Source organism: Eleginops maclovinus, chromosome 24 (assembly GCF_036324505.1).
Source record: "Eleginops maclovinus isolate JMC-PN-2008 ecotype Puerto Natales chromosome 24, JC_Emac_rtc_rv5, whole genome shotgun sequence".
Classification (NCBI taxonomy): Eukaryota; Metazoa; Chordata; class Actinopteri; order Perciformes; family Eleginopidae; genus Eleginops; species Eleginops maclovinus.
This window is the reverse complement of record NC_086372.1, coordinates 5,994,648-6,017,939: the sequence shown is the minus strand read 5'-3', so window position 1 is coordinate 6,017,939 and position 23,292 is coordinate 5,994,648. Positions and strand designations below refer to the sequence as shown.

The window sequence follows — 23,292 nt, the reverse complement described above, 5'->3', positions numbered from 1 at the left end:
GTGGGTTTTGGCCGCTCCTATTGGTTGATGAGGGGGGAGAGGGCGTGGCTAGAGCGGCGCGTGGGTTCGCTTGGGTGACACAATTATAACAACTTTATCTTCGCGGCCGAAACGCCTTTTATTGTGAAATACTCACATCTTGGATACTATAATCAGTTTATTTGCGTTCAAATAGCGGCACAGGATCACTTTGTGATGAAAAATGTGACGTTTGAGGAGCTACCCGGAGAGCGCTTGTGTCCCCCCGAAAGGATTTACTATATCGAATCGCATCTTTTCATCCTGGGAAAAAGTTTTTGATCGTTTTGGTTTTTTTTCAGTTTTTCTTCTTTGATTCGGCGGAGCAAAGCGTTTGTCCCCGCGTCGCGATTTTTTCCATGCAATCGTGCGGTGTGTCTGTCGCCGTCGCTGCCTGCGCTGCTGCTCGGAGTCTCGGCTCGGCTTCTTCTTCTAGTGGTGATGAGGGAAAGAAAATGGCGGCGGGAAAAGCGAGTGAAACAGAGGAGGACTTTCCGACACTGACAGCCCAGGAGAGGGACAGTTTGGCCGGGATCGACAGGTCGGAACAGTACACCCTTTGCAGTCACATAATCACACACTTTATTTAAATTGATTGTGTTCTTTCCGTGCATGCCGATCATGTTTCTGATCCGCTCTGAGTGTGTTGTCTTCTCGCTTGCAGCTCACTGTTTGGATTTCAGAAGCTTCATGAAGATGGCGCCAGAACGAAGGCCCTGTTGATGAAGGTAGCACATCTAAACTGGATTTATTTTTACACAATAAAGCAACACCCTGATCCCTGGGACCCACTCCTCAACTATAATGCAAGGCAGTGTATTTGCTCTCATAGTAGCAAGCCCAGGCCCACTCGCTAAGGAAAGGCCAGCTATAGCCGCAGCCCCTCTTTTAGCCTGTCTGTTAGCATGCTAGTTAGCATCCGATGAACAGCGACCCTGCACCTGCGGCTAGCCGAGTTGCTATCCCCCTCTACATGCTACTACATTGCTATAAACATATGTTAGTTTGTTAGGAAATCGCCCATCCCTGTTAGCTTCATAGCTAACTTTATTTTGTTTATCCTTATGCACTTGCAACCTGCAACTCAACGTCGTCACGGTTTTGTGTAATAGCACATTTTTGACTGGAAAAATAGGGGAGTGCATTGTAATTAAAACGTTGCAAACATTATGCTTTCACATCTGAAATTAAACAGATACGTATCTTTATGTGACTGTTTGTGGAAGTAACGCTGTAGCCCTCTTCAGTGTGCACAGGTTTACCCCTCTACGTTCCTCTGGGCTAGCTTCTATCCGTAGCATTTGCATTGATATGGTGTCTCCTTTACATTCAGTTAGGTTGTTTGGGGGACATTGCAGCGTTGACTGAATGCACGTATTCTGCTTATTTGTGAACGAGTTGGTAACGTTACAAGTAACGTTAATGGCTGGTTGCCTGTCCAAGATGGCGGGACATGGCGGAGTGACACCGATAGCTATATAACCCAGCTGATATGAAAATATTGCTCATTATCCTTTATGTGTTGCTATTGTGCATCTTCATTATCCTCTCGGGTCTTTGCTCTTCGTAAAGATGTGTTCCTCTTGCTGACCTAGGCGGTGTCTATGTCCTTTGTTTACAGTTTTTAATGGCCCTGTTTGGCTCTGCATGTGCTCTCCTAATAGAAAGCTGCACGTTAAACACAGTCATGTTACCTGTGCGCAACACATTATGGGGCTAACATTGAGACAAGTGCTTTCCGTGTGATATTAACATGAAAAACGGTTGATGTGGAGAAGATGGTGCTGTTGACAGCTCGTGGTGTGAAGGGGCGTCCGCGGATCTCCTCGCTAGGTGGTGTGGGATACCTAGGAAGTGTGGATTCTTACCTAGCGTTAGTTGCACAGGAACAGCAGCAAGCCCTGATGTGCCATCCTTGCTAAAGAATATCGACAGTGTATGATGCTTGCATTTAACTCTGCACTTCCTATTTTCAAAGCAGAACAAGCTCATGAATTAGTGTGTTTCTTCCTAACATATTTTGAAACTAATGCAATGGTTTTGCACACAATTTATTTAGGAGTTGTGTTATGTGCTCTGGTTCACCTTCTGGCCCTAAAAAAATCCCAGTTTAAAACAGCCAACCCTTAAATTAAAAAAAAGTCCTATTCGTCACAAACCCTGTGAGATGTTTTTTGTGTCTCTACTGCATATTATGGGCCATACTAAAATAACAATTTGCGTTTCACAGGTTATTTTGTGCATTACACAATTCAATCCTTTCTTTTGTCGTTATGCCGGCAGTAACGGTCGACACCTTCAAAACCCCGATCTTGCTGCATAGTTAGCGTCTGTTGCCAAATATTAGTGACATACCCTTGTGCACCCTGGTTAAATATGCACATAGCTGTGGGCCCGGTCCAACCCCAGCCTCAGATGTCTGCATGTGCTGGTTATTGCAGTCTGATAGCGACACGAGTCAGATATGTCAGTTAGATAACATGGCCCTGAATACTGTTATGTTGGGTAATGTTGTTACGATATTTCAGCTCATGGCTAATATCCACAGAAGGAGCTAGTATTGACTATGCTAATAACCAGAGTTTGGATTTTTAAATTGGCATATAGCATAACATTGCTTTCTATTTATCATTAGGCGTTGTTGTCTTTTTGCATCCATACTCACGTTGGACACATTGAATAATTGAAACATTTTATTGTGCTCTCCAATGAGAATAAGAGGCTTATAAAAACAACCAGGGTAATGGACCAGAATGTGGACTCGCAAACAATTAACCTCAATTACATCTGACTCCTATGTGAAATATTTTGTATTTGAGTCTGCTTTTTGAATTTCGGGTCTAAGCGTATTCGTTTTGAGTGACTACCCTGCCTGTCGCCTTAGCTGCGTCTCTGCACTGTTGCTCTCTCCACTTGCGTATAGCTGTGGTTCAACATATCTGACAGATCTAGGTCACTGTATCACCCGTAACTAGGTGTCAATGACGCCAACTTAGAATAACTAGACAGGAGATAAGCTTTGGGTGTTTTCTACATGGGTGAATATCTGTTGGTGCTTTTTGTTCACTTTCTGCAAGAAGTTTGATTGTGCATGTTCTTGCTGTGTTTGCATGGGTTTCCTTCAGGTTAGTTTTTCTTGAATATTATGGCTGCTCATTTATTGCCTCTGACTAAAGCACTGCCCCGAGTGCCACACTGTAGCTTACCTCTGTTTAATAGTTAAGATGGACAGGGACAATTCACCCCACGGGGGATTATAAAAATATAACTTAATTTGAAAAAGCAATTTAACCATAGTCACAAGATACCTTTAGTGCTTTTTGGAAGGTTAACAGCGAGCTAGTGCTTCAAAAACTCTGTATATTATGTTCCTGTATGACACTGAAAACATTGTGTTGCATGGAGGCTGAGTTTTATTCACCCTACAGAAAGAAGACTCAGGATTCAGTGCATGCATCTTCTCGCAGTTGTCTTAATGAGTGTCTGCAGGTCAAAAGTTCGACCATAGCAAATAAACTGTGGTGTGAGAAGTGTAGCTCACCTTTTTCCCTGCAAAGCCATTATGAATATCAATATTACATATAGTTTGTGGCTAATCCAGTCACTTGCATACGTGACAAATAAAGGAATATCCTAACAAGAATGCAGACATGGTATGAAAATCCATTATTGACACCAAGCAGTTGTTGAGACTACTTCTAGATCCTTCTCATTGGTGTGCACCACTGTTTACAATGGCTTTGTACACGCACAGATATGAACAGGATACCAATAGAAGATTGATTTTAATTCACTTTAATGAGTGTAATTCCAAAGCGAAGATGGATAGACTGCTGTATATAGCCGAGCACCGTGCCTTTCTCGCGTATGGTGCAGCGTAATTGTATAATATTTCAGATGATTATTAAACCATCCTGGAAAAACAGTGTTTTGGAGAGACTCTATAAAGCTTATAAACTGACATCGGATGACTATGTATCCATGTTGAAAGTAGATCAAGTTTTAGATAAAACCAAATCATTAGTAAAAGTCAACCAATCACAAAAAATGATAATTAATGTAAGGGTTAGTTCATGTGATCCCTCGAGTATTTGACGTGTAAATGCAATTTAAGTAGTAAAATGGAACGTTACACATTAGACAATCTACACCGTGGTTGCATGACACCCACCACCACTTAGATCCTACTCCCCGACAATCAAACTCTATTAAAATTGGAAAATGACATTCATTTGCTACATTGAAAAGCTGGAAAGTTTGAGTTGGATTTCCTTGCAACACTACGTTTAATGTCGTGGACAACATCTGTAATCTCTTTCAGCCACTTGTGCAGCACATGTAAACACTTCTCTGTATTATGTCACAGAATGTGTTGTCATGTTACGCAGCTATGCAGGCTGGAATGAAACCATGGCTATGATGCTATGCTGCCGGTCTAATAAAGGGGCGCTATGAAGCTCATTCTCACGTCATAATTGTATTTCCTTGTGCAGTTTCTTGCTCGTGCAGCTGCTTGTCGTTGGCTTTGAACAGCACTCGGCATTGGGCAGCAGCTGAGCCCGTCTCTGAAGTGACCTCAGTGATTTGTCAGTGGAGTGCCAGAGTGCTCATGTTTGTGTGTCTTAGTGTGGGAAGAGACATGGCCGATGAGTGCTTGATTTCCCACTTTACGACTCAACTAGGCTCCCTTTGTCAGCGGCTCTTTGGGGCAGATGCTGTTCAAGTTCTGATTTTTGGACGTCACGTGCATTGGGTCTTGTCAGCTGTCTTCAATTATTGCTGATTCGGATAGGTTGGGTATTATTATGAGGTAAAAGAAGGATTCGTCTTTGAGATCCCTGAACAACTGTTCCTGTAGTCCTCACAACTCCAACAGAGTGATCAGCCTTTCATCAGCAGATCCCGTCATGTCAGTCAGGAGTCCCAGTTAAGATTTTATCCATATCATGTACATTTTTAAAATAGTTTTGCATCAGAACTTCAGTTAAGTACCTCATGAAATATCAGGTATGTTGAATGTACTCTATATCTGTTATCTCAGTGTGAAAGATAGATACTGAATCAAGATGAATGTAAAAATAGGTGTTGTTATTGACGCTGTTTCAACAATTATTAGTATTCTGAGGATTCCGGTTGGGTTTGGGACCAAAAGTACATGAGCGTGTCATTTCTTTGCTTAAGAAGAGCATAAGCGTTGCTCTAGAGAGGCTTACTGATTTAAAGAGTACATTTTATGCTCATTTTCAGGTTCATATTTGTATGTTGTGTCTCTACAACTCTGACATGTCTCCGTGCTGTAATGTTCAAACAGCTCTTTATCTTTCTCATACTGCCTGTGCTGCAGCACCTCTTCTCCCCCTATGTCTGAAACAAAAGCCAAGTCTGCTCTGATTGGTTAGCTATGTTGTGGTTGGGCGGGATTTTAGCCTTTGCTGACCATTTACATGCATTACAAACCTTTAGAACACACTACAGGAAAGGGAAAACCCCAAAAAAGCAGAATAGGGCCTCGGGTTGATGGAGAACAAGTCAGTGTGTAGCGTATTTGTGGCTGTTTTCTTTGAGTTAAAAGGTACAATATATAATTGGTAAGGGTCTTAAGCTCTCAGGCAGCCGCTGCTATTGTTTCTCTGGTTATCAGGGCAGGACAATCTATAATGGAAAGCCGTAAGCACACATCCTTATCTCCAGCAAACCTCTTTCCACTTAGTCCAGGGCTGATGTCTATCTGCAGAGAAGAATGTAAGTTAAGGAGCTGACGCCAACCGCGCCTTGACTTTCAGAAGTTCTCAATGAGTCCTCCTCTGTAGTATGTATGTATATCTTACACACCGCTATGTCATTGTCTCCTCCCAGGCTGTTCGCTGCTACGACTCGCTCATCCTTAAGGCCGAGGGCAAAGTGGAGCCGGAGTTATTCTGCCAGCTCGGCCACTTCAACCTCCTCCTGGAGGATTACCCAAAAGGTGAGTAGTCCCGCCTCCTCCTCCTCCTCCGCTCTTGTTGAGGAATCACCCTCTCCTCGCCGCATGTTCTTCATCTGAAGACGAGAGGTTGGCGCCGCTCCAGCTCCATGTGAATAAATGCTGACTGGCCACTTCTCCTCAGCGGAGTTGTGGTGACATTGATGAATCCTCTGCCTCTCTCCTTTTCCTTACAGCATTATCGGCATACCAGAGGTACTACAGTTTACAGTCAGACTACTGGAAGGTAAGACACACACACACACCACACACACACACACGCACGCACACACAAACACATGCTGCCATGCTCACTTTCTCTTTCACTTTCTAATACTCACGCCCTGGAAATTACTCACACACACACACACGCACACACAATGATGCTCACTCACCCACACACTCCCTGGCTCACTCACAGGAAGTGTGTATGGCCTCAGTTTGGTTAGGTGCAGGTGTGAAATGCGGTTTCAGGTCATTTTCTCTGCTTTTCCTGGTATGTTGACATTTTGCGGTGAGATTGACAGCAATTTTTCTACTGAACCACATAGCTGCTGCAAGGTCATGTAAACGCGTATGTCTTTTTTCTGCCTCACTTCCAGGGACGTATTGCATTGTCTAAATCCTTATTCATCTTTATTTTATCTAATGATTATGCACTTCTTTCCACAGAATGCTGCCTTTCTGTACGGCCTGGGAATGGTCTACTTCCACTATAATGCCTTTCAGTGGTGAGTAACAACTTCCTCTATCTCATTTGCATAGGAAGTAGTATTTAACTTGCAGAGCATTGTTACTTTTTTCATGAAAGTGCATCCATGAAGTCTCGTTAAACCATTTCACACCAAACAGAACTTGCATTCTATATATAAATGTACTATATTGGACTCCTCCCTTCCTCTATGTCTCTCCATCCTGTTCTCCGCCGCACCCTCAGGGCGATCAAAGCATTCCAGGAGGTGCTGTACATCGACCCGGGTTTCTCTCGGGCCAAAGAGATCCATCTGCGCCTGGGTCTCATGTTCAAGGTCAACACAGACTACGAGTCAAGCCTAAAGGTGGGTCATTTATAGCAAAGGATACACCTTACCTAAATATTTGTGACCTCCAGCAAAGAAGAACCACACTTAGGAAGACTTATCGTACAAATAGGCAATGTGGAACCTATGTAGCATTGTCACCTCCCCATGCGGCTTCAGATTTGAGGTGTACCACTTTATAAACGATTGATTGTGTGTGTGCTTTGACTCAAATTGTACCGTTTTCCTCGCAGCATTTTCAGCTGGCTTTGATTGACTCCAACCCCTGCACTTTGTCCAAAGCTGAAAGTAAGCACCTTTCTTACCTCGTATAACATGTTGAGTTATTGATGAACTTATTATTTAAGATCATTTTCCACAGAGGATAGAAACTGTGGATAGCAGGCTTCCAATATCTTTAACACGTATTTAAATGCATTCAATTACTTAGTTATTTTATTTGACCAAATGACCGTTCATTACCGTGCAGATAGTAGAAACATCGGTCTTAAATATTATGAAAAGTGGTATTTAAAGCTCTTAACTTGTAGCAGAAACAGCATTTATTTATTTTCTATACATGCATTATATTATTTGTCGTTATACTAAATAAAAAATGTACCTTGGGTGACCTGGACCTCTGATGTGGGAAATACTATATATCAATTATTCAATATTTGATCAACTTCTTCGACCATTACTGTGCATATAGCAGATAAATTAGGGCTAAATATTATTAAAGAGGTGTGTAAAGGTCTCATCTGCAGGAACCCTGGATGTGAACTTGTTGGACACGCACCAAAAATATATTTGAATTGATTTTCTGTACATGCCTTTCATTATTTGTGATTATAATACACCAACAATAGACCTGCTAAAGTCTCCTGCCTCCTCTCAGCCTGCTGCAGCCTCTCTCTCTCTCCCCCCCCCCCCCCCCCCCCCCGTGCCCGAGTGTTAGATTATGTTCAGTATTATTTGATATGCCGCTGCCATCTCATCTCCCCCGCCTCGGTACCTGTTACCTTGACAACAGGATGGCAATATCTTTTTTTTGTTCCTTTTTTTTTTTGCCCATCGTCTCCTCATTGTGCCCCCCCACACACACAGATGTAGCGAGGGCAGCCCCCGTCTTTCTTCCCTTTTTTCCTCCCTCCTCACTTTCTCTCTCCCTCCCTCCCTCCCTCCATCTGCTGAGAGTCACTCAGGCAGCTTAGATCAGACACTGCAGCGCTCCAGACAAAGGAAGGTGCCGCCAGGAGCACAGCTTCTCCTCTCTGCGGCTCGTCTCTCTCGCACCTCGTGCCCTGACTTTGCAAAGACTTACCGAGAGGACAGTCAGGGAGGGGGACTTTTCTTCAATAACCTCCACTTTAACATGTGTCCTCTTTCTTCCTTTCTGCAGTTCAGTTCCACATCGCTCATTTGTATGAGATTCAGGTAAGTGCTTTCTTTCTTTAATTTATTAATTGACGCATTTGTAATTATGCTGGTCTAAGTCCCGGTGCGTGTGAATGCGAGGGAAACCCCTGTTTTATTTTGTATTTCGAACCAGGTGCTGACAAAATTGAGTAGAGAGTGTGGGTGGGTGTAAGGCATTACTCTCAGCCGATCGAGACGGGGTTGCTACGGAAACAAGAAAGTCTGCTCTCCCCCCCCCCCCCCTTTTGTATGCTGGTGGTCTCTCGCTCCTTTAGTGGCAGAAGTACAGTAGCAGCAGCGGCGGCGGCACTAATGCGAATTCTTTGTGCTGTGTCAGAAAACAATGCCGCAGAGGAATGATTGGAGGAGTGTGAAACGTCTTTTCCTGTCCCGCACGTTCACACTCTCTGCACATTTGTTTCCTCTCCAGAAGAGATACCGGGCTGCCAAGGAGGCCTACGAGAGCCTCCTGCAGGCGGAGGATCTTCCTGCACAGGTGAAGGCCACTACCCTGCAGCAGCTAGGTGAGAAAACTCGACATTTAATTGGTGCTATTCCACATTTATTGCATCCAATCAAGAGTTTAAAGATTCTCTTCTCTTCCAGGCTGGATGCATCACACAGTGGAGCAGCTCGGGGACAGAGCAAGCAGGGACAGCTATGCCATCCAGTGTCTGCAGAAATCTCTAGAGGCCGACCCCAACTCCGGACAGTCCTGGTACTTCCTTGGCAGGTATGTCACACACACACAACATCAGAAGAGGATGTCATGAAAGATTTGCAAAGACGTTGTGGTACATTTCTCCTGGAGTTCCCACTGTGTGAGAAGAGTGACTGAAAACATGGCCCTGCCAAGGACTACATTTTAAAGCATTTTTTTATTTGAGCATATGAGGTCCAACTTAACAAATAAAACAAATATATCCCACCTCTAATTTTAGTTGAAGTCCATTTAAGATTGGCGTAAGGTCAGTTTCTAATGTTCAATGTCAGTTAAACTGAAGGGGTTGAAGAAAAACCTACTTGACTTGAAACGACATCCCATAACTCTGTGTTATTATATTATTTAACCAGGAAAGTCTCATTGAGATTAAAAACGTCTTTTAGAAGAGTCCTAACCAAGATAGTCGGCACCGCAGTTACAGAAACAAATTGAAACCGTTAATGTTGCAGGAAAATGTGCAGAAAGAAGCTCTGTATTTTCAGCACAGCGCTTACAGCCCGTGTCCCCTGCAGGTGCTACTCCAGTATCGGGAAAGTCCAGGACGCCTTCATCTCCTATCGGCAGTCCATCGACAAATCCGAGGCCAGCGCAGACACCTGGTGCTCTATAGGGTAAGAGCTGCTGATACATCGTCAAGTGTCATATGCACAGTAGATAAAGGTAAAAAGGAAATAATGTTGTCACCATCAATCATTCCCCCCCTCAGGGTGTTGTACCAGCAGCAGAACCAGCCCATGGACGCCCTGCAGGCTTACATCTGCGCCGTGCAGCTGGACCACAGCCACTCGGCCGCCTGGATGGACCTGGGCACGCTGTACGAGTCCTGCAACCAGCCGCACGACGCCATCAAGTGCTACATCAACGCCACGCGCAGCAAGGGCTGCACCAACACCACGGCGCTGACACACCGCATCAAATGCCTGCAGGTGGGTGGAGAGGGGGGGAAAGCAGAAGGTGTTTTGGATTTGATCATCTATTATTGGAGAAGCAGGGATGTCCCCGTGAAGCGCTTACCGACTCGCTGTCTCGGCTTTAATTGAAGCGGCTGGCTGCGGTTCATTTAATTTGCACGCTCCGCGGGGTCACTCGCTCGCAGCGCTGTTGACTTCCAGTGAATCCACAGAGCTCAATTGGCCGACAGCAGATACTGATCTATTAAAAAAGAAACATGCCGGGATGAGTTTGGGACATCCCTTAGGGAAGCTGCGGACTGTGGGGGGGAATCCAGCTTCACCATGTGTCATACGGACGTGCAGTTACTGCCACAAAATACAAACAAAACACGCTGACCGCCTTTTCTCTATTGGTGCATGCTGGGAATTTAACAAGAGTCTTTGGGAAAAGCACTCCTCTTTTTCTCCTTAACCCTACTAAAGTTGAAACCCCTCCCAGTGCCACTATGTGAATAAATCTAGATATTATTCCACTGAGAAAACTACTAAACCCAGCGTCCAAAACATAAGGGATAGTATTGCTCTACATAACACCTCGCCTGGCTGGTTGCTCTTATTTTTGATTAAAACAAACATATTCTAGGGATGATTCATCCTTTTTTGGGGGAAGCTAATGCTACATGCTACGACCAGACCTCCGACAATCCCCATATCTCATGTGTGGATTTATCATCTATATTTTTGTCCCAGCAAATGTCATTTTCCTCTACATATGCATGAAGGAATGTTACATTTAGCATACGTTCATGGCATTAACGCAAGCTCCTGCCCAGGCTTGTGTTAATGGGCGTTACTGTTACTGAATGTCATTCATGTGTGGTTGATGCTGTACGTGACGCAGGTGAACCGGCCAGCAGAGACACAACCCAGCTTTCTGTTTTTTAACCTCTTTACCATTGCTGATCATTGTTTTGAGGTCATCGTTTTTTTTTTATTTCCTACCAAAAAGTGTTTTATTATTTTTTGATTTTTATTTTTCACGCCGTTTTCCATTCCCCTAGGCTCAGTTGAGTAACCCCCAGCTCAGTAGCCTTCAGGGTAAAAGTAAAATGCTCCCTCTTATTGAGGAGGCATGGAGTCTACCAATCCCCGCTGAGCTAACCTCCAGGCAGGGAGGCCTGAGCAGTGCACCACAGCAGGTGAGAGACCAGATAGAGCAACTTACTCCCCCCCCACCCCTCCTCCTCCCTCCCCCCTCGAACACAGACATACCTGCAGGGTCAACACACGCGCATGCTCTGTTGTCCACACTGGTGGGTAACAGTTGAGCTGCACGCCACGATCAGATGTCTAAAGAAGCCGCAAAATATTAAGATGCGTTACTACTAATTCAATAAAAATACAGACGAAATTGGTGGGCAAAATGTAACTTATAAAGAAAAAACCCCATCCAGTTTCAACATTTTTGACCAGGGACCCAAGTATTACATTTTTACAGCAATATATATATAAATACACACATAAATAAAAATAATTCCACATATACATACACCTACTTCCAGGGCTAAAAGAAATAAAAGGTAAACATTCATTTAATGTACAGTTAACAATACAGTTTAATTTCTCTTTAGATTTTATAAATCTGTTATAATTATAATGTTTTTTAAATGTAACCCCAAACACAATGATAAAACATCAAACCTTTTTAATGTGGATTTAAATCGCCTGTTTTTTTATAAATCATTCTCACGCTCTATTTAAAAGAGTCCACGTCATGGCTGCTTTATGGCATCTGTTCTAAAGCGAGTCGGGGTCCAGCCAAGTGTTACCCAGTCCTGCACTTCCTGTCTTCTCCACCGTGCCGTCGGCTTCACCCATCACTCCAAAAAAAAAAAGAAAAAAAAAAGCACTTCATGCAGGCTTTTGATAATTCTTCCCCATTCAATTTCTACTTCTATTAATCCTGGTTTTAATCCAATGTGGTATTCCGGATTACCCCCCCTCCTCCTCCTCCCTTGCCCCTGAAAATCAATTTTAAATTTTCCTACCTGCGCTTAATCTCTAATTGGAAGTCAAGTGGCTGTGATTGTAATCATTCTCGCACTCACTGGCGTTTACTGCCACTGTGATCGGTGAGGTCGTGCTGCCCGAACCCTGGCTTCCCATTGGCTCTGTCCACCCTCCTCCCCTCCCTCCCTCCCCCCCCTCCTCCTCCTCCTCCTCCCCCCCTCCACCTCTCAGTAGTTGACCTTAGATGTCCTGCAGCTGCTCAGTGACGCCCCCTAGTGTTTCATCAGCACTTCACTCATTTCACGGCCATCATCACACAGTAGACGCGAGCAGCTCGTGTGTGTGTGTGTGTGTGTGTGTGTGTGTGTCTCTGTGTGTGTGTGTGTGTGTGTGTGTGTGTGTGTGACTTGGTGAGAGTCAATTCAGAGCGAGGCCTCTTCCAGCAAGAACCGGGACGCAAATGATGGATAAATTACATGTTGACATCCAATTTAATGTTATGGTTTATACTTTTCCTCTCAGAACACATACAGAATGATAGGTGTAGCAGACGATTCATGGCTCTTATATTATATGGAGGCAGAAATACAAAATAAATCTGCTTAAAAAGGTTCTTTTTCGTCCAGCAGCAGGGATATTTACGGCGTACAGTGCAGATAAACAAAAGAAATAGTAGATTTGTGTGTTAAATGAAGAAGGCAAGCACACATTTGAATAATAATACAAACAAATAACTCGTCTGGCTCATATCCTCCTCAGAGCTAATGCTAGTGTCTGAAAAAGCTGCTTTATAGCATCCTTAATTGCAATAAGGAGAACATCAGGACTCTTGATGAGGGCTGCAGGTGTTGACACTCAGCGGTAGTGACAGGTTTCCTCTGGACTGGAGCTCGGGGCCGACGCTGCCCTATGAAGTCACAGCTTCAGACCCACACCGTTTTTTTTTTTGCTCTGCTTGTCTGTTGAAGCGCCAACACCCAATCACAGTATTGCTCTTCCTTCTCTCTTGTTTCCTACTCTCCATCCCTCGCTTTGCTTTGTTTCCCCCTCTTTTCGTAAACAAACACGCTTGATTGCTTTTTTTTTCTTCCTCCAACCTCTCCTCGTCCTCCATGACCTTTTTGTTACGTCCTCCCATTTACGTTTTTTTTTTTCCTTCCTCCTCCTTGCGTTTTCTTTTGCTGCCTGCGCCCTTCCCCTTTCCCCCTCCAGGCTTGTAAGCCCAATCACAGTGCAGAAGGCGGTGGGCCCTCTCTGCCCCCCCACGTGGGTCCGCTAGGCCAAGTAGAGGACCAGTCCTGCCCCGCCAAGAGGAGGAGAGCCTCCAGCCCGGGCAAGGTAAGCTGTTTCCTCTCGGAGAAGTCATCTATCTGTGTCTGTAATCGCATCTTCACACTTTACATGTGGTTTTTCTCAGGGAGACTCATGGGTCAGTAACCCCCCACAGCAACCAGTCCCCAACTGGTACCTCTCCCCGCAGAAATTACAGGTTAGTACCAGCGCTCTCACATGGTTTCTTTATTTTCCAATCAAATCAAAATGCGTTTTTATCCCGAGGGGAAATAAGCTCACGTTACAGTTGCGCCATGTTAGAAGAAAATTAATAAATGTTTTATAAACTCAAGATGTTGAAGTTAAAACGTGCAGTAAAAGTCATTTTTAGCCACTGGGACATAAAGGCACAAGAGGAAATGGAGTGGTGCAGGAATGAGTTGTAAAACCATGAAATGACTCAGCATTTTCCACTTCCTGTTCCGAATCGAACGACGCGGTTATCAAAACATGAAGACCGTAAATAATGGTGAATACAAAAGTGGAGGTCGCTAACTAGTGTCTGAACGAGACCGCTAAATGTCATCACGCCCAACTTTAGCCGTCTTTGTCTTCGCTCCACTTCTCTATTTATAGTATTTAAATATTTCTGTTGCAGGTGCTGGAACAGTTGCGGGGTAACCGAGCGAGCCTGAAGCCTCCCCAGCTGCAGATGTTGGGGCAGTTGGAGGCTCAGCTCACCATGATGCAGCAGCACCAGCACCAGGTACATATACTACTCCCTCTCTCACACACACACACACACACACACACACACACACACACACACAATGTGCTCCACTTCCTGCATCAATAACATTAAAAAAAATGTGTTTTATTAATTGAATTCCATCCTTTTATTTCCAGATGAGACAGAATGCCTCAGGAGGTCAGGTGCGCCCCTCCCTCCCCAACGGCCCCACTACCAACTCCCTCCCCTCCCCTAACCCCAGCCTCCGGCCCCACCTGGGCCCCCACCGGCCCCTATGCCCGCCTCTTGCCAACGGGCCCGTGGGCCTTGGGGCACACGGACACTCAGACCCCCTCCCCGCGGTCGACAGTAGTAACAGAAGTAATAATCAGTCGGGGCCCGCGGCCACAGGACCCAACGGAGACGTGCCTTACCTGCAACCTGCCGGCAGCGGCGACGCAGCACTGCTACCTCACACCTGCACAAGCGCGCTAACACAGGACGCCACGCCGCGCCCGGCCCTGCACCTAAACTCCTCTCAGGTGAGACCTCCCCCAGTAACCACTGCCTGTTGATATGGATGTGATTGAGATTTAACATAGTGACTGAAATTGTAAAAAGACACTGAGAAGAAAGAGGACATATTATTTTCATTTTCATATTTGTATTTTGTGTCTACTGCAGTGGCGGGCCGTGCATTTCACACCTAGGCCTTCAGTGATGTCCGACACAGTCCTACCTGAATTATTCCACCTCTTAATGCCATCATTATGACGCCATGGCTCTAGAAACTATACATTTAGACAGAAACGCAGTATAACCGGGCGTTGCATCACCTTAACATAGTCAAGTACAACAGAGTTATATTAATATTTCTGAAGCATTTATAATAAATAGGCTACATCAGCATTTACAGTTAACTTAATTAATCAGATTATCTGACAAACCACTCCTTGACACCTGTGTCTGTCACATAACGCAGGACAAGTGCCAGCTGTGCTACATTACCCACATCTGACGTCTCGTCCACCATAACAGCGACAAAGGGTGCTTTTTTAATCTTCATTTTGATCTCTTCTCCCATCACTTCAGCAATAGCATAAATCAGGTCGTTTTGTATTTTGCCTGACGTCCCAGTAAACATGTTGTTTGTGTACAGGTGGTAATGCAAATCTGTGTTGTTCTCAGCAAGAAAAGAAAGAAGCTCCACGTAGTTTCCTCTGTTTCTGGACTCGGCGCTTTCATCGTGTCCCATAAATGAAAGTTCCTGTTTACCCAAAAACAGGACACAATCAATCAGTCTTTCAATATTTCCCTATTTTTGTTCACCCTTTCGTTGTGGAGCTCCGTTTCCCTGCGCACTTGTTCGTTGAGCTGTAGATCCACTCGGGTGTCCCCAAAGGTTTTCAAAAGCACCAGTGCTTCCAAGTGCCCAGCTGTGCTTTGGTGTCTCGTTGCTGCCTTGGTTAGACAACTCAAGTTTGCAAATTTAGTGTGGCTCCAAACACCAAATCGATCAGTTGCAAATACCAGGCATTCCCGGCAGTACAATTTGCAGTGCCTCTCGGAGGCTGTGAGCCAGGGGTACCGCTCGTAGTTTCCCTGCTGTGCTAGGCTCGCTAGCGTTGGAGTTGGTCGTTCCCTTTTCAAGATGTGTAGCTTTACTTGAAAAGTTCGTTTTGAAAATGGCGTTGTTATTATATCTTCGACCAAATTGATCTCTTCTCCTCCTTCAGCCATTGTGGGTTGAAAAAAATAGCTTGTAGAAATCTACACAAATTAGCTCGCTCAAGTTCTAGTTCTGTTTGCTAGCTTTGCCCATAGACTGTATGGCTCTGCCTACTGCCTAGCTCTGCCTCTCAATAGTGCGTATCCAATCAGAAGATGTGCACGTGCTAACGTTAGCGTACGCCTGCTAGCTGGCCCATTGTCGCCACCTCGAAATCTGATTGGTTAACGCCACAGTTTTGTTTGCGTTCACTTTAAGCTACAGGCGCCCGCACTGTTGATTCTGAAGGCCTAAGGGCAGATTTCTTTGACCCTAGCAACACATTATGGCTGAAATATGATTGGATAAAAGCTCTAACATAAAGGCCAGCCCTCCAAATCTCGTTCTGAGGCTGGAAGCAGCGCAGCCAAGACGAACGCTATAAAATGAAGAGAATAAACTATGGGGAATAATTTAATACGTATTTGTGGAAAAAATATATCACAATTTAATTTATATTCTGATGATGTTTAGGCCAGCAGAGAAGGCCTTGCTGGCCCTGACGGCCCACCACTGGTCTACTGTGACATGTCTCCATGCTGTAATGTTCAAAAAGCTCTTCATTTTTCTCATACTGCCTGTGCTGCTGCACCTCTTTTCACCCTCTGTCTGAAACCAGAGCCCAGTCGGCTCTGATTGGTTAACTGGCCGGCTCTGTTGGGGATGTCCCGCCTCTTAGCCTATCACGTTAGGCCAATGAGCGCTAGCCAATGTGTAACAGTTCCTCTCTCCTCCCTGCAGGGGCTTCAGAAGGGGTGTGTTCCACATGCATCGGGCTCCAGTAGTGAGGGGATCCTGTCTCACCCCCAGACCCCCAACAATCAGGTTGGACATTCCACTAACGCCCCATCGCCACGACCGCAGCCTCACAACCACCTCCCGTCCCCTCCCTCCCTCCCCCTCTCCTCTACCTCAGGTGGAGCAGCAGCACCTGGTGCTACCAAAGATAGCAACACCGCAGCCGCCATCGCCACGGCAGCCGCTTCCCTCGGCAACGGGGGCCCGGAGGGGAAGACGCCGCCGTCAGCTGATGGCAAAACCACGCAGCAGGACGGACTAGCTAATCACGTTCACTCGGAGGACGGCAAGGGGGCGGAAGGCGGTGATAAGCCGAGCCTTAGCGCAGACAATCCTAGACTATCTGCCCTGCTGGCGGGGGGGAAGGGCCCCGAGGAGGGGGAGGGCCCGTCGCAAGGGATTTCATCCACCACGTCCGAAAAGAAAGTCAACAACATCCACCCGGCCGTCCTCTCCTCCACCCCGCATGCGCAGGGCAGCTCAGCCGCCTCCTCGCCCATCTCTGCCATATCCACCGCCACTCCCTCCCCCAAATCCTCAGAACACACGCAGACGGGCGCACACAGCCCCGCCAACGTCCCCCGCCGCCGCCGCCGCCACTACGTCCGCCGCGCCCGCCGTGAACGGTAACGGCAAAGGAGGAATCTCAGAGGACTCTCAGAGCCCGCTGAAGGCCGAGCCGCCCGCCGTCACCAGTCTGAAAGCTACGCCTCCTCACGCACACAGCTCCTCCTCGTCCTCGTCCTCCTCGTCGATATCCATCTACCCCAGCTCCACAGACGTGCTCAAGGCCTGCAGGTGAGCCCGTTTTATTCACATGGTGGTGTCCTGCAGATGCTCTCGGATATTTCCAGCCGTGTTTTATTCCTCTTGGCAGGAAAAGGATGCTGTTGACTTAAGGAGTCTGCTCTGGATTTGCAGCGTTTGGCTAATGCTCCTTTTTGTAACATCCCTTAAAACCTAGGCTGCGCTGATACATTATAAACACAGACAGGGCTGAGTTTAAACTGTGCTAAGTACAAAAGTGGTGTAGATTAATGGAAATGAATTTAGCTTTAATGCGACAACGTGCAAGATGCATGCAACGTTTGAAAGGCATGAATTAAATGTAGGAACGAAGTCATTTTAATATGGATATTTCTTGCATGAAGTGGAGTTTGGAAGCTAAATAGGGGGAAAAAGAGGCTGTTTGTGACAATGAGAGGAGGATCAGTGGTTTGTTTTGGAGATGTCTCCTCCCGGTGGCGTTTCAGAGTAACTGCACCACCAACGGCACATCATTATGTAACTGTAAACAACACTGAAGGCTACTGGGCAGTCGTGTTGCCATGCAGATATTATTCAGCGCAGATCACTCGGGTGAGCAGATTCCTCCATTTGGCTGCAATTCATTTCCATTTGACTATTTTACATGTAGTTGGTCAAATGTGGCCCCCCCCCCGGCATGTAGCTAATGCATGCAGCACTGCAGAGTGAGGTATTTTGCTGGTGTGTAACTTACAATATGTCGTGCAGGAACCTGGGGAGGAATGGTCTCTCCAACAGCAGTATCCTCCTCGATAAGTGCCCCCCGCCCCGGCTGCCCCCTCCACCCTCACCAGCCCTGCCCAAAGACAAGCTCAACCCCCCCACACCCAGCATCTATGTGAGTATTCCCCCTTAAATGTTCAGCAGCATGCATGAGCAGGGAAAGCTCTTTTAACCTGATGAGTGTCGTTCATTAAAGCAGAGGGTCATTTTCTTTTTTCGTTTAACTTCCTGTTTCCTGTCTGTGGAGCAGCTGGAGAACAAGAGGGATGCTTTCTTCCCCCCACTGCACCAGTTCTGCACAAACCCCTCCAACCCCGTCACGGTCATCAGAGGACTGGCTGGAGCACTCAAACTGGGTAAATGCTTTGTTTACATACTTATTCCCTTCCCTTTTATCACAAACACTTCAGCGTTTAATTGATGTTTTTGCGTCTCTCTGCAGACTTGGGTCTATTCTCCACGAAGACGTTGGTGGAGGCCAACCCGGAGCACCTGGTGGAGGTCTGGACGCAGCTCTCGCAGCCCGCCGATGAGAACTGGGACCCGAGCGGCAGCAAGAAGATGTGGCGCTGCGAAAGCGCCCGAGCCCACACCACCATCGCCAAATACGCCCAGTATCAGGCAGCGTCCTTCCAGGAGTCCCTGCGGGTCAGTGAAGCTATTTGTGTTCCACTAAGGGAAAAAATAGGACAGTGAAGGTGACAAAATAATACAAATGCTGCTGTTTTAATAAGTTTCCTGTCTGTTTTCAGGAGGAGAATGAGAAGAAGGCACTAAAGGAGCCCTCGGATACAGAGCCAGCGTCAGCAGAGAGGTACATCATGTTTTTATATTTAATAACCTTTTATTTCTTTGATTGATCGCCATTTAAAAGCTCCATATTGCTGTTGTAAATGTTTGTGTTTTCAGTGTTGCACGCAAACGAAGGGGACCCTTAAAGCACATCAAGTTTGGAACCAACATCGACGTGTCGGACGAGAGGAAGTGAGTCCTGATCTGGATCTGTTTGGATTTAAAACAATCAGCTACAAGCATTTCAAATTTAAAGCGTTACACTCTTTATGTCGACCTCTCATCTCTCCCCCAGGTGGAAACAGCAACTCCAGGAGCTCAGTAAACTCCCGGCCTTCGCTCGAGTCGTGTCGGCCGGAAACCTGCTGAGCCACGTGGGCCACACCATCCTGGGCATGAACACAGTGCAGCTCTACATGAAGGTCCCCGGCAGCAGGATAGCAGGTAATTATACTCACGAAAAAACGACTTTCTGTGATTTTTGTGTGGATTGTTCCTTTTGAAAATGGTTCTGTTTGTCTCCAGGTCACCAGGAACACAACAACTTCTGTGCCGTCAACATCAACATCGGCCCAGGAGACTGCGAATGGTTTGCCGTGCCGGAGCCCTACTGGGGAGTGATGAGCAACTTCTGTGAAAAGTAAGACGAGTTTAAACACACATCACACCCTCTTCAGGTTCATATTTGGATTTTGTGTCTCTACTGTGACATGTCAGAGAGATGTCCCTCCCTTTACCCTATCACGTAATGTGTTGGAGCGCTAGCCGATAGCAGTGTGAGTGTTACATCGTGAGAAACTTTGGGGTTTTAGCCTTTGCAGACCATTTACATGCACACAAACCTATATACCACACTTCAGGAAAGGGAAAACCACACAAAAGCAGAATAGGGCCTCTTAAATGTCCTATATTCATCACAACTCTCCCCCCCCTGCAGGAACAACATCAACTTCCTGATGGGCTCGTGGTGGCCCAACCTGGAGGATCTGTACGAGGCCGACGTGCCGGTGTACCGCTTCATCCAGAGGCCCGGGGACCTGGTGTGGCTCAATACCGGCACCGTGCACTGGGTGCAGGCCATCGGGTGGTGCAACAACATCGCCTGGAACGTTGGACCTCTCACCGGTACGCGTGGGATTATGGGATATGGGTTAAACCGTGGAGAGGATGCACTTTAAACATATTTGATGCGTCTTTCCTCTCGATGACATCCTGTGTTCGTGCTCTTTCAGCCCACCAGTACAAGCTGGCCGTGGAGCGCTACGAGTGGAACAAGCTCCAGAGCGTCAAGTCAATGGTTCCCATGGTGCACCTCTCCTGGAACATGGCGCGCAACATCAAAGTGTCCGACCACAAGCTGTTTGAGATGATCAAGTGAGTCACGGAATCAGCCGCTTGTGCGTTTATATTTAAAGCTTGCACCGGCTGGGTTTTATTTTAAACGTCTTGTCGTCGCAGGTACTGCTTGTTGCGGACGTTGAAGCAGTGCCAGTGGGTAAAGGAAGCTCTGGCGACAGCAGGCAAGGAGACGGTGCTGAGGCCGAGGACCCGGGACGAGCCGGCCCACTACTGCACCATCTGTGAGGTCAGTGTGTGGGAGCATTTCAGCATTGATCTATATGATGTGGGTGTAGCGCTGAACTGTTTCAGTACATGTGTGTGTGGAATTAAAATTCACTTAGCGCACACATTTATGCCACAACGCTGCACTTTACCATTTCAGTTGGTCCATGAACAGTGTATTAAAAGGCCGCCTTGTTAGCGCTAATTAACGGGTGTGCTAAATGGATTTTACTTGAATGCACGGCTTTCAGCTATTTAGCAGAAATGTGTCCGTTTTCAATTAAACGCCTGCTGCCATTGTGTCCTGGAAATGAGTGTATTATGCACCATCTATTGCTCGAGGATCCGTCCCTAGATGACATTACCACCACAGCCTCTGCTCCATTCAGACTCACGAATCAGAGCTGAGCGCCACGATATAATAGTGACATTGAAGCTATTCAATCGGAGCTCTCTTTTTTTTTAAATATGCGTGTGTGTATGTTCGCTCTGCAGGTGGAGGTGTTCAACCTGCTGTTTGTGCGCCGCGAGCTCCTGTCCAAGAAGCAGTACGTGGTGCACTGCCAGGACTGTGCGCGGAAAGGCAGCGCCACCCTGGATAACTTCGTAGTCCTGGAGCAGCACCGCATGGACGACCTGATGCAGGTCTACGACCAGTTCACATTAGTAAGTCTCAACTCTGAGGGCCGCTTGTTTCCTGTTTGAAAATAAAGTCAAATGAACATGAATAAACTACATAAATAATGGTTTATGTGGAATGTTTTTGTTTTATTTAACAGACACTCTGGAACAAACAAAATGCAGCCACCCTCTCTTCCACACGCAGGGTTATATTCACTATGAGTGCCGCCTATTTCCATGTGTACTCATACATAATTCATCACAGAATGATAAATGATATCAAAAACCTTATTAAATTCACAACAAAAATCTCCATTTCGTGTCATTCATCGCTCCTACAAGCATAGACAAGCCTATGCCAAAATGTGGCTTTTGTTTTAAAAATGCATTCTCAGTTATCATGCAACAAAAGAGGACATCATAGAAATGGTCAAATAGATAAAGTGCGCGAAAGGAGAGGTTACTAAACTAAAAAACAGAAACCTTGATTTGTATTGCCACTAACCTGTCCTGATACACTTTGTAATCCAATAGAAAATTCATAGTAAAAAATGCTAAGGAAGAAAATATGTGTATGTTATCGTATCATATTTACTTTAATGTATTATTTTTCAAAGCCATACAATTGACCTCCATCCGTCCTGGCTGTGATCCTTCTCTGGTACTCCCCCTGAGGTGTATTACCGTTTTTCCCCGTTAATTGTGGAGTTTCTTGGACAGAGGGTATCTGCACATACTGTAAAGCCCCTTAAGACCCTGCAAAACAACTTGCTATACAGTGAATGCTGAATGATTTTTTTGCCTGGTATTTGATTTCCCTATGACTTCGATGACTAACTCTCATGTCCTCTTCCTCCCCAGGCCCCTCCTCTTCACTCATCTTCATCTTGACATTAGGTGACGCCTCCTCTTCTTCTGCTGTGAAGCCCATTCACAGGAACTTGTATTAAGATATTTTTTTGTTTAAAACGAACAAACAAAACATCTACGGACCATTTCTGATATTCAGGAAAGCCAAGGCCGTCTCCCCCTAACCCCTCACACCCTCACCACCCCCCCCCCTCCTCCCCCACCCCATGCCATAATGGCTAGTCTCCATCGCGACGGCCGGACGGAGGCTGAGGCGGCCGAGTGTGTCTGTCTATGCAACCTGTTTGAAAGTGCTGGGGGCCCTTCCAGAGGGGGACGCCACCGAGCTAGCTCACAGGACTCTCTTCTCCTCCTCCCCGCCCCCCCCCCCCCCCCCCCGCCTCCCAGCCCCCTCTACTGACAATGGTTCAGCCCTGTTTTAATGGAGGACTTAATCAAAAACGGTTGGGAACAGGGGGGCTCTTAATGAAAATGTTTTGTAGATACTTGTTAACTGTCACGACTGGCAACACCACCCCGTAAAAGACTACTGACTTGACAAGCTTTCTCTCTCTTCCTTCTTTTTCGTTCTTTTATTCTGGATAAAATGTTTGATTTATTGAATATCCCCCCCAAAATCTTCCCCCTTCTAAGGAGCACTAGCCTAACTTGGTCTTTTTCTATGGTAGATAGTCATTTTAAGACTCTTTGGACAGCAAAATCTCCCCCAAAAAAATTGTAATGTGAAGGTGATTTTCTTTCTTTCTTTCTTTCTTTCTTTCTTTCTTTTTACGGCTTTTATGTTTTATCTTTGTCTTGTTTTGTTTGTTTCTTAGGTAAAAAAAAGGAAAAATTGAAAAAAACGTACTAGCCAAGTCACAAAGAGAATGGGTTGCACATAGCGTTATGGAATAATTTGTGATTTTTGTTTCGTTATGTTTCTAATCTTGATGTAAATTTACACTATTTATAAATACATATTTATTGCTTGAAAATATTTGTTGATGGAATGCTGTTATTTTTTCCAGAGTACCTGCCATTAAAATTTGAAGGAGTTTTGTCATTTTAACACAACTCCTCATACATTTTCTATATATAAATAAAATTGCTTAGCAAGCATTGTACAGAAACGGACATTTAAAATTGTTTTATTGTTTGAAGAATGTTTTATGATGAGTCAATAAACACAAAGTTGTCAAATTATCCGTGTTTTTTGGTTCCTCGAACACAACACAACACTTTCACGTGATCATTTCATATCATTTACAGTAAATAAGCAATAAACCACGTATAAAACATCGTGTGTGAGTAAAGGTCTGAAACC

General features: G+C 45.7%; 1 protein-coding gene across 1 annotated transcript; it reads left to right on the top strand.

Moving 5' to 3' along the window:
- Positions 1 to 63: 63 nt before the first annotated feature.
- Positions 64 to 23,171, top strand: LOC134860846 (lysine-specific demethylase 6A-like). The gene is given in 31 exon segments (XM_063877682.1): positions 64 to 559; positions 683 to 746; positions 5,875 to 5,983; positions 6,178 to 6,227; positions 6,653 to 6,711; positions 6,918 to 7,038; positions 7,254 to 7,308; positions 8,402 to 8,436; positions 8,849 to 8,942; positions 9,025 to 9,151; positions 9,655 to 9,753; positions 9,849 to 10,068; positions 11,097 to 11,234; positions 13,258 to 13,383; positions 13,463 to 13,534; positions 13,976 to 14,083; positions 14,224 to 14,589; positions 16,557 to 17,185; positions 17,187 to 17,411; positions 18,129 to 18,258; positions 18,394 to 18,499; positions 18,586 to 18,791; positions 18,896 to 18,957; positions 19,053 to 19,127; positions 19,231 to 19,379; positions 19,461 to 19,575; positions 19,873 to 20,060; positions 20,168 to 20,309; positions 20,394 to 20,520; positions 20,994 to 21,164; positions 21,981 to 23,171. Coding segments are annotated over 31 exon segments (4,380 nt in total). The 5' UTR covers positions 64 to 377; the 3' UTR covers positions 22,011 to 23,171.
- The last annotated feature ends 121 nt before the right edge of the window (positions 23,172 to 23,292 follow it).